General features: G+C 33.4%; 2 protein-coding genes across 3 annotated transcripts; one reads left to right on the forward strand and one right to left on the reverse strand.

Annotated features, from left to right (window-relative positions):
- Positions 1-2,069: 2,069 nt before the first annotated feature.
- On the forward strand, positions 2,070-5,400 carry LOC128170427 (uncharacterized). The gene is made up of 6 exons (XM_052836196.1): positions 2,070-2,716; positions 3,040-3,176; positions 3,407-3,756; positions 3,931-4,059; positions 4,443-4,635; positions 4,760-5,400. Exons 1-6 carry the CDS (start codon positions 2,216-2,218, stop codon positions 5,283-5,285), a joined length of 1,836 nt encoding a protein of 611 aa, XP_052692156.1. The 5' UTR covers positions 2,070-2,215; the 3' UTR covers positions 5,286-5,400.
- Positions 3,883-8,408, reverse strand: LOC128170428 (uncharacterized). Of its 2 annotated transcripts, XM_052836197.1 has the most exons (6): positions 7,999-8,408; positions 7,556-7,748; positions 7,104-7,284; positions 6,368-6,993; positions 5,572-5,814; positions 3,883-4,022 (listed from the first exon to the last, which is right to left on the reverse strand). In XM_052836197.1, exons 1-6 carry the CDS (start codon positions 8,305-8,307, stop codon positions 4,000-4,002), a joined length of 1,575 nt encoding a protein of 524 aa, XP_052692157.1. In that variant the 5' UTR covers positions 8,308-8,408; the 3' UTR covers positions 3,883-3,999. The 2 variants fall into 2 exon arrangements, with proteins under 2 accessions (XP_052692157.1, XP_052692158.1); XM_052836198.1 differs by lacking the exon at positions 3,883-4,022 and having other exon boundaries at positions 5,650-5,814; positions 6,850-6,993.
- Positions 8,409-11,504: the final 3,096 nt, after the last annotated feature.

Consider the following 11,504-nt stretch of genomic DNA (forward strand, 5'->3'; position numbering starts at 1 on the left):
AGAAGCAGACCCGTCTTTTATCTATTTTTTCTGCCTGTAATTCCCACCCCTTTTGAATTCCAAATAGACATGTAGCGTCTGCCTCAGAGTTTAGTATGGGTTTAATTTTCGCTAGGTTGGTTATGACCGGTATATAGCACATTGGCCTCATTCAAACTTTAATTGATTTCTAGCGGAATAAAAATGCCGTTTATCATTATAAACAGAAACTGACAAATACAATGTTAGAACTAGGCATGATCTCGTTGCGAGAGGATTTCCGTTTAAATGCACCGGAAGTTGTTCCTTTCTATCATTTCTTTAAATTTCCCCAAATTCTATTTAATGTTTTTATAAACTTATTCGGAAATTACATGTAGTAAAATCCATCCTTTTCAAAAGGTAAGTCGGTACTAGGGAACTGAATCCGGATCACCTGGTCACAAGTCCACCACTATAATGATCTCTCGCTTTAGAACTTTAAAGCCAAAATCTCGAGAACACGTGGGACATGTTTTTTATTTATTTGAACATCTATATCGAAAAATAACCAAAAAATTTAAATACAAAACTTGGAAAATTCATGTTTTATTTTTTTTGGAGACGACCGGAAGTGATGGCGGACGATTGGATATACGAAGGGCACTGCGGCTGAAGACTTTTTAACAAGACTGAAAAAAAATTTAAGTTATATGTATGATTTTTTTTGTAAAAAAAATCGTGAAGAGGAAAAAAATAAAATATTTAATATTTCGGAACCGGAAGTGACGACCAAATAAATGAAAATAAAATAAATGAACATTTTAGGTCCCTATCTTTGTATGCAAGTGGTTTTCTGATGATTGACATTACTAATTTTTTAGGTGCCAACCTCCTTATCTAATATTTGATTTAAAATAAAAACGAGTAAATTCGTTCATATTAGAAGCGAAGATGTTAATACTCAGGATTGTAGCATGGGGGGTGGGAGGGGGCATTTGGGGGCCTGTCCCCCACTTTTTCTTGTAGCAGTCATTTTCTTTTATTATCATATTGAGAATTTAGTAAAAAAGGAGTTCCTCCCTTTTTTTGGAGTTTTTAAAAAAATGAATGGGAAAGAAAGAAATTAATATTGAGATAATATTGACTAGATAGGATATATATAGTAGAAATGCCCTCAATTTTTCTAAAAATATACTGCACGTACATTAACAAATATCATATTTGTTTTATAAAGTTGATAACAAGCACTAACTATAGAAACTGTTTGATTTCTTCACAAGTGTTGGTAAAATAAAATCAAATGGATGGAATACATGCCTATTTCTGGAAAACACCAAGAAAACCACTATTTTTAATTTTCTTGCGTTCTAAAAAAAATATGAGCGACTAAGAATACCACAACAAAATTTCGTCTGTAGTTACTTTCTTTGTTTAATTTTTTTTCGTGGTATTCTTAGTCGCTCATGTTCAAATATCGAAAATTCGGAGAAAAAATCGTGTGAAAAATTATAATAATCAGTCTGAATCGATCGGCGTAATTTTTTCCGGAAACAAAAATATTGTGACGGTGAGGCTCAACTTGCAGAAGTTTTGTAAGTGCACATTATTTTATGTAGTTACATTTGTGTATTTTCACAAAATTAATAGCAATGTTACTGTTCATTATGATTTTATTTAGTTTTTATCCTTTAAAGTATGAATTTTAATGTGAAAAACACAATAAGTATCAAGATTGACGCGGCTTACGTAGCGTTCCTGCAGCACAGCTGGCGACTGCTTGAAATGACTACATACCATATCCTTATAAAAAGTTAAAATTTACTAATTTAGAACAAATATTATTAAAAATGTTCATATGTAATATGTAAACGGTGTGACCGTTGGACCAAGCGCAGATTTAACACAGTGCAGATTGATTTTTGTTGAAAAAAATTCATTTGAAACGCACACAGTAGGATCCGCCTGGTTGCCTACTCAAATCATCAGCCAAAGTTAAACCAAACGTCGCGTGCTTAGTCTACATTATGACGTCATGTTACAGACGTAAAACGTACACGTTTTGTCTTCGGAAATAGACCCTTTTAATAATATATGCAGACATGCGCAGAAGAACTTCCGAGTGGATAAAGCACGAGTTGTTCTGTGAAGCGTCAAAGTTTTATATTTTTGCAAAATATGCTTTAAAAAAAATCGAAAATATGAAAGTTTTACCCAACTTAACCAATAATAAAAATAAACTGAATAAAATCATTTTATGATACACTGGGTTTTTTTTTTTACTTCCTTTACGAGTGACAAGCATTTCCTGTTTACCGTAACCTTGTTTACATTAGCAACAAGTATGGCGACCCGCGAAAACTTGAAGAAAACAAACATAAGTGTATTACGTAACATAGCATCTGATCTTGGTATAAATTCAAAGAAAAAGAAGAAAGATGATTTAATATGCGACATATTATCCAGTCAAGCACCAGAAGTATCATTAACTCCTGTTGTTCAGTCGATATCTGCCGCTGATGGTGCTGGAGCCGGAGCTGTAGTGCAGTTCAAGGAAAACATGCCCCCTTTTAATGCTGTTCATTATGAACCGATATCACACAATACTCAACTTCCGAAGGTATCGTTCACTTCCGTCTATGAATTCATGATCACAAGAAGAAGACAGGGGGATCAAAGTATCCAAAATTTCAAGGGCCTCGATAAGTCCGTGAAACATTTTGACGCTGGCGATGTCCAGGATATATGTTTAGCCCAAGTAAGTTTATATTTTCATACATTAAAAACAATCTCCCAAGCCCCAAAACTTCCATAAACTATATATATACACGTATTCACCACACTGATTTGGCAAGCAACAAAAATATTTTTTTTAATATCAGACCAAGGTGGTAAAGAATTGCTAATATATATTTTACATATAAATATATATAGTGATTACAAGTAAGTTTTAAAATGCCATCAAAACATAATCCTGTCGTCCGTCATTTTCTCTCCCCCCCCCCCCCCCCCAAAAAAAAAAAATAATTATTTTATTTTTTACACTGACAGTATTATCTAATTATTCTTAACAAATTTCAGATTGATGGTTCAACAGTGTACATAAGAGCATACTGTTTAGCCTCCATGAAAAAACAGCGTTATCAAGTTTTTTTGTGCATTACTCATGCTGAAGGCAAAAACAGAGTGGACTTCGCCTATTGCCAATGCCCCATAGGGTAACTTTTTTTGTTTAGTTTATATCTTAAAAATAGCTAGCATTGTGAAACTTGATACTTCATACATACTTGAGGATTTACTATTTTTGTGAAGTGAATTTTGTTATCTGCATACTGTTTAAAAACATAGTTATTGTTTTTGAATAGCATTTTTTATTTTAATAGCTATATAGCTCATCAAAATTGCTTGTCTCTGGCACTTCACTTTAAGCCTGTTTTACTTTCTACAGATTAGCTCAAGCATGCAGTCATATTGGCGGTCTGCTTTTTTCTATATCCAATGTGCAATCCTCAGCAAAAGCTTTGGTGCAAACGGACCAGAGCTGCACATCGTCACTTTGCCAGTGGAATGTTCCACGAACAATGAACCAGAAGCCAATGCCTATTAGCACCCTGAACCTGTCAAGGCCGAAGGTAGTGGCGAGCAGTGAAACCGATGTCAATGTAGCTATGTTGTCATCACCATCACATGGTTCAGCAATGGCAAGGTTCGACCCAAGACATTCTGAGGACAGACACCACAGCCTCACATGGTCACTGGATCAACTAAGGAAGCTTAAAGCTAGTTTTCCCCTTACAGGTTTATTTGAAAACTTGCTTACATTTAAAAGCAATTTCTCTTTTAAAGAAAACAAATTCATTTGTAAGTGCAATGTCTCTCTGAAATGAAACAGATTCTTTAAATTTATTGTTAACTTGTGAATTCCAATCAATATATGCACAAATTTAATTGCTGCCTTTAATTGCTGTCTAGGAATGGCTCATCTCTGGAACATCCCAGACACTGGTGTCCCAAGTGTAGTGGAGAATGAAGTGGAGGTGACTACAGCTGTACACCCACTGCATCTGAAAATGGAAATGATGGTGTTTTCAGATGGGAACTGTAAGTTGAAAGTGTGTTCAATCATATATAACAAAGACCTAAACATAGATTAATTGCATGACCAAATAAAAAAGATAAAGCACACAAGTGTACAAATGTGACATATATTTTGAGTTTATGAAAATCAATAATACATGTACAAGCATTGCACAGTATATTTTTCTCCTTTAAACTACGGAATCTGTAAAATACAACAAAAAATATTTTTTGTTGCTTGTATTAAAAAATACTTTTAATACAACCCTGTCTTTTCTCCCTTCCAACAATTGTAAGCTATAAACAATACAATAATATAAACAATCTATATTTCAAAAAATGCATTTAATGCAAACAATCATGTATTCTTAAAAAGCTCGATAAGAACATTTTTTGTAATTTGTCAGTGCCACCACCTATGATAGACCAGGAGTTAGTGAGCTATATAGAGAAACACACAAGAGCACAGAGACTTAGTGACCTCTGGAAAAAGCTTCATCTCGGAAGGATTACTAGTTCCATATTTGGTGATGTTCTTCAATCAGGAGACAAACCAACATCCCTTATCCAACAGATTTTATATGGATCGAATCTAGACAAGTAATTAAATTTTCCTCACTGTCCAAGTAGCACAATACAACAGAATACTGACACTGTTTATTTTAAAAATAGAACAAAAAACTTAGTGAATGTTGATATTAGAAACTAATTTCTATGATTTTAGGTACTCGAAGCTACCTCTGGCAGTCCAGTGGGGAGTTGACCACGAGATGGATGCTAAGGAAGACTACCTACAGATCAGAAGAGCTATTCAAATGGAAACTGATGTACAAGAGTCTGGTCTTACTTTATGTTCAACCCATTCTTTTCTAGGGGCTTCCAGTGATGGAAGAGTGGTTGATAATGAAAGCACTGGGCTGCTAGAAATTAAATGTCCCTACTCCATCTCAGGACAAAATGTAACATTGTTGGGAATATCAGACATTATGTCAATGAACTCAAAACAGTTTTGTCTCGAAGTTGGTGAATTGGGTCCTACATTGAAAAAATCGCATAAGTACTATGCACAGGTTCAAGGTGAGATGGCCATCATCGGACTCCCCTGGGTGGACTTTGTAGTATGGACAGCGGCAAAGTCAGACAACATTTTCATTGAAAGGATTTACTTCAATGAACAATATGTTACAAATATGCTACCAAAATTAGTAGAATTTTACATGAGGCATATTTATCCACTACTAGTATTGTGAAAAAAACTGTTGCTCATATGTATGATGTGGCCCGTAAGCTTCTTGTTTATCCAATGTTTTAGGATCAGTGCCTGACTATTAACGACATTTTTGAAAATAAAAGTGTCTGAAAATTGTTATCTATTTATTTTTCTATAGAAAACTACTTCATTTATTTGTGGAATTAACCTTACTTTTTTTTAAACAGCAAAAGGATAGCTCTGATTCAGTTTTTGTGTAATCTGGAATAATTCTAGGAATAATCATGCAAAAGTAATTAATTTCCCATTTAAATAATTTATCTTACCCGAAGAATTATTTGATTCATCTGTCAAAAGTTTCTTTCCATCAACAAGTGGATAATCCAAGTTGGTCAGCCAACAACAGACTTGAAAAATCTTTGTGATGAAGTGGACCATAGTAAGAGGAATCGTTCCTTCCAAGATGTGATAATTCTTCACTCGCCCAATGCTCCTCTCAACATGAATACGAAGTTGGGCAATCTCTTTGGTCTTAAAAACTTCATCAGTGGAAAACTGGCCCGAAGTGCCTAAAGAATGTTAAATTAAAAAAACAGCTTAATTCAACAATTGTTATTTGCAATGTTAATTGTTTTGATCTGTAAACATTTTACTGTTGGACATTTATATAAACTAATCTCATATTTTGCTGTTTAAAGCCCCTCCAATCTAATGGATCTATTACACTTCTCAACCATTTAATCAACTAAGTAAAGCTTCTACTGCCCACTGATTAAGGTACCTTACTACACCTAGACATATACTTTTCAAGACACTACGTCACAAGATGGGAATTTAAATGTTTTGTTAAACTATTTGCATCAATCAGTTTGGTTGAATAGCATCATAGCTCAGTGGTTAAGTATTGGGCTTGTGAATCGCAGATCATGAGTTCGAATCCACCTGGGGCATTTGTTCACATTGACTGAATTAAATTTTTATCCAAAATTGCACATTTTTTCACCTATTTGACACATATATCTCTTATCCATCATGCTATCTATCATAATCAAGTAATTTTCTACGGATTTGAGAAACTATTAGGTTAAGTGAGCCACCTTAAAGTTTTTTATCTTAATATACCTCTAAATGGTGGAATGTTTAAGAAACATTGTCTTTTTTCAAGTAAGTCAGCTATTGTGAAACCTTTGTCGGCCATTACGCTGTCATTTGGCTCAAGTAATTCTAAAAGGCCACATTCCTCTGTTAACTGACGGTCTGAAGTTTTTCCAGGCCATGCATCTGACACAAAAGTAATGACCCCAGAAGGACTGATGCCAACCAGAAATTTAACAGTGGTGTGATGTTTGTAGCTAGAAAACGTCAGGCTTTGGTTAATCAGGCTACTTGATGATTGTATGAAAAGTTCTGTACAGTCTATGATCACTCTGGTTGATGGATATTTGGCTTTAAAGGATTCTGGCATGGTTCTCATGATAATATCTTTGCTAGGAAATGGGTTTAAAAATTTAAGCTCTGCATGAATTAAACTTATCCAGGTAGAAAAATACATAGAGAATGAGGCACTGCTGATCTGAAATCTCTCTGATATGTCTTGCACGTACAGTCCAACTTTCAGACGCATGAGGACAGCAAAGAGTTGGTCGATCGGGCGTAAACATGATGGAGACATCCTAAGCCGGTCTGAACTCGATGTCTGCCCTTCCCCCCTCCAATATGTCATCCTAGAGCACTTGCTGGAAAGGTAGCTGTAATCAATTGAAATATTTTAGAAGTGAAATCAAATTGATTTAATTTTGCACAGTACTTTTAGATACTAAATCAAAGATAAAAAATTTGAAAAAAGGTAAACAATTACTTGTACAGCCACAGGAAGATGGCAAAAGAGGGTAGGCCTGTATAAAAGCGTGTCATGGCGTCATCATCTCTAATGCGTTCAGCACCCCATTTATGTTTCCGCAGCTCCTCCTGAAGTCTTCTAACTTCTTTTTTGAGATGTCTGTTTTCAATAAGAAGGGGGTCTTCTTCACACTGCACACCTATAAAAAAAATTATTATCAGTAACAACCATTGTAAATCTATCATTTTTTTACTGTATATAAATTAAGATTTTTCTATCATGGTCATTTAAAATCTCTATCTATATTTGTAATTCATAAATCGATTTGCAAATCAATTAATCTATAAATCTATTTAATATAATGATATCATTTGAAAATTTGCCAAGTGTGATGTAATAGTCAGCAAAAAGGAAATCCATTTTTTCAATAATTTTATTGTATTTTTCATGAAATCACATTCATGATTTACCTGAATCACAAGTCATTATGGGGACATCAACATCATCTGTTATTTCATGATAAGCACAAGGTACTGCTGCAGCTATATCTTGATCATGGTCCCCCGAATCATCCATCTTGCAGTAGGAGCCATGGACAAGCACAGAAAATTCCAAATGGGCTTTCTCTCTCTCGATATTAACCTTCTCTGAGCAAAGTCTTTCCTGGTATAAAAAATTTATAGTGCAAAATATCAATATATTACACATAAAAGTCATCCAGATATGTTCATAATTTAATAACTTTATGTATTCTATTATATTTGCAGAATATTTACGATATCGTCATTATTACAGGCATATATTCTATCCTGATCAGTATTTAATACCGTTACATTGCAATGCTGCCACTACAGGCCTATTTATATAATTATGGGGGATTATATGTTCATAAACATCATTAATTCATTGATACCCTGATCGTTTCTCGGTCAAGTCGTCTCTGTTCTCTATCAAAATCATCTTCTGTCCGCTTCTTTTTGTAGGAAAATAAAGTCGGGGCATAGTTTTCGTCGCCCGGGTCGTCTCCGTGCCATCCCTCAACAAAATGATCAGAGCAGATCCAAGAGTGTTCATTTGGCGTCCACTTATCTCTGTTCACGGCATTAGTCCATGCTCTTCTTTTCCTTTTGTCTTTAGGGAAACGAAAGAAACTGACCCCCTTTGCCCGTGCTTCGCTGTTACACACGTTCCGACACTTGTAGACACAGCAACACTTAACCATTTCCGTATATGCGTAAAGCGTATATGAGTCTCTAATGACGCTATCCACTCGGAAGCGTTTGTGCGCATGTGCGAGTAACTGTCCCGCAGTTACGTTAAAAGACCTTATAGCCGAAGAGTTACGTTCTTCCGAACCTTTTTTTATTTCTTTTTTCATTGTTTATCAATTTTTAATTTTTAAAAATTAAAATTCATATAAATGCAGCGATAATAAAATTGAATACTTTATTCAGTATCTAAAAGATCAGTTCCTTGATGTTTTTATTTTCCATCTGATAACTTGATAAGACATACATGGAACTAGTCGTGTTTCTTGATTGAAGCACTATTGAAACTTATCTGGTGTCCTCTTTTATTTCTTTTAATTCAAATTACCTTCTACTGAAACATTGGAAAATCTTAATTGAGTTTAGCTGCAATAAACATCGATAAGTACCAGTCAATCAGTGATCGAACTAACTTTTAAGAGTAAGCATTTAACGAGGCTGGGGGGTGGCTGCCATATTAAAGCGTTTTTATCTCTACACAAAAAAGATTTTCACTTTAATGTTCTATAATTCTTACATCGTACTGAAATTGTTTTTGAAAAAAATGGATATGATGGTACTGAAGCATTATTTAAAGAGTAAATTGATGGTAACCAAGGGATACAAGATGCCAAAAAACCATATTAGCTGTTTTTCAGCACCTTTTTTACTATTCAAAGGGAGGTAACTTGTAAAACTCCAAATATTTTGTTCAAATATTTTCTTTCTTTTAATTTTTTTTTTAATTTCACCATCAAAAATCTTTTTTAATGCTCAATCTTTATTACATATATATTGATTATTATCCTGTTAAAATTTGGAAATAATTTTGTGGCTACTTTTTTTTTCTTTACATATTTGCATGTGTGTGTCAAATATATTTTTTGGTAAAATTGTAAAATTTTTCTTTATAACAAATAATGTTAAGTTTTTGTTATTGTGTTTATTTTTAGTGATGTTATTGGTATTTTTTTTTCGCCTTAAATAATTATTCATATATTTTTCATATTTTTTTTTACTTAATGTGCAATTGTTTCAGATGCAATAAATGATAAAATTAACGATGATTGTGATGTGGTCTTTCACATTAAAATGTAAATTAAGAGTGTATGAGACATTTCTGCAAATTTGGTGAAATTTGGAGACAATTTTTTTGGACCCCCCAGCCTCCTTAAACACTTGTATAGAAGGTTCGGCACGCATAGTCACCGATTTTTCTCAAATTTTAATATGATGCATATTATCATATACCTATCATAAAAACACCAAAAGTTGGTTGCTAGGCAACTCTGTTACCATGGATTCACATACCCATCATTCTAAGTACAAAATGGTCTTGATTTTTACTGAAGAACACACTTTTTCGGCTTAAATATTTATTTAAATTAGATTAGTTTGGGATAAATCTTCATCAAACTCTCAAAGCATCACATCTTAACTATTGAATAATACATTAATCAAATCAAAGTATTTATTTTTCTTTATTGTACCAACGGCTTAAAAGTACTTGGTTAACGACTTTGTAAGAAACCTAGAAATTAGGCATTTTGGGTGATGCCCTGTAAATTCTTGCGGACAGGTTGATGCAAACCGACACCAATTCTGAAATGACTTGGTCTTCTGTTATCAGAAACAATCAAAACATGATGGGGAAGTTACCTCAAAATTGTTGTTTCCATGGAAACAAAAGTGTATATTTTATAACTTTCAAACTTCATAAAACCCTTACTATGGTTCATAAATATGTGTAAATTATGTCCTTTTGAGAAAAAAATGTGAATATTTAAATATGCAATAAATTGAGTGATTGTAATAATGGTTTACAAATTATCGAATCTAGCGAAGATATATAAACAATCGTTACCATGGAAACATGATAAACAATTTCGTTCAATTCTATGTATAATAGACAGTTTATGTCTTTGTATCTCATTTCATTATGTAACGATAACCAAATTTTGATGAAAAAAAAGGAAAGCATATTTTATCAAACTTATGTTTTTAGCTCATCTGAGCTGAAAGGTTTTTGGAGGGCATCCGTCGATCTGTGAACTTTCCACATTTTAGCTTTTTCTCCAGAACCATTAAGTCAATTCTAACCAAACTTAGCACAAATCATCCAGAAGTTAAGGGGGTTCAAATTTGTTAGAATAAGGGTAACACCCTCTTTCAGGGGGGGGGGGGTGATAAAGAACTAAACATCTCTTATGATCTTAACATCTGACCTTGAAATTGGTTCAAGGTCACTGCACACTTTTCACATAAAAAGTTCTGTTTATGAAAAGTATGAGCCAGACGGAGCTTAAATGAGGGTGTATATGCTTACAATTTTTTTAGAGTAATCTGATATGACTTTCATTAGGTGGACAGAAGTTTGGATGGATGAATGTACAGACAAACAGATCACTATAGGTCACATTCAGAGCACGACCCTTATTTATAATTATTAAAAATTCATTGGCATTCTTTAAAAATCTTCTCAAAAATCATTTGGCCAAAAAAGCTGAAACTTGTGTGGAAGCATCCTTGGGTAGCGTAGACTTAAGTTTGTTCAAATTATGATTCCTAGGAGTAGGGTGAGCCCACAATCAGAGGGGGTGAATTTTTACATAGAAATAAAAAGAAAAAATTCAAAATGTTCTTCTCAAAAAAACAAAATATTGACATTTAAAATGAGAATATGCGCAGAAAATTTTAAAGATCTTTTCTAAACAAGAATTACTTTACTAACTTGTCAAGATACAGTGTTCTAATTTCATCAGAGTTATGGCTACAGTTGATTAGGTGAGCCATGAGGCCCTCAGGCCTCTTGTTTGCATAACTGATTGCTTTGGTAATATTTTATTATATGGTAAGAAAGATCATAATGCTATATGTATATGAATTCATTTAGTGCGAAAAAAAAACCAGTTGACTTCTTCCTTGATGTTAAATTTTCATTCAAATAATTTAATGATTAAGGTATCGTAATATATTATCATGGTAATTATTACTCATACCAGTTATAAATAGTATTCTAATATAAATTATCATGAAATCCTTTGCCATCTTCTTTTTCAATCCCTCAAGTAATTGTTGTAGCACTAATAAAATCATACATATTTTACTCAATTATAACTTTATTGAATTAAAAAAATGCATTAAGATGACAATGATGAAATTAATTAATTTT

Source organism: Crassostrea angulata, chromosome 2 (genome assembly GCF_025612915.1).
Source record: "Crassostrea angulata isolate pt1a10 chromosome 2, ASM2561291v2, whole genome shotgun sequence".
In the NCBI taxonomy this organism is placed as follows: domain Eukaryota; kingdom Metazoa; phylum Mollusca; class Bivalvia; order Ostreida; family Ostreidae; genus Magallana; species Magallana angulata.

Bases quoted from the DNA above. Each gene is read 5' to 3' on its own strand.
- LOC128170428 (XM_052836197.1), bottom strand. From the start codon at position 8,307: ATGGTTAAGTGTTGCTGTGTCTACAAGTGTCGGAACGTGTGTAACAGC. The intron at 7,285-7,555 runs GTAAATCATGAA...TTTTTTTTATAG, and splicing joins CATAATGACTTGTGATTCAG to GTGTGCAGTGTGAAGAAGAC. The intron at 5,815-6,367 runs GTATATTAAGAT...AACATTCTTTAG, and splicing joins AAACATTCCACCATTTAGAG to GCACTTCGGGCCAGTTTTCC.
- LOC128170427 (XM_052836196.1), top strand. From the start codon at position 2,216: ATGATACACTGGGTTTTTTTTTTTACTTCCTTTACGAGTGACAAGCAT. The intron at 3,177-3,406 runs GTAACTTTTTTT...TACTTTCTACAG, and splicing joins TATTGCCAATGCCCCATAGG to ATTAGCTCAAGCATGCAGTC. The intron at 4,636-4,759 runs GTAATTAAATTT...CTATGATTTTAG, and splicing joins TATGGATCGAATCTAGACAA to GTACTCGAAGCTACCTCTGG.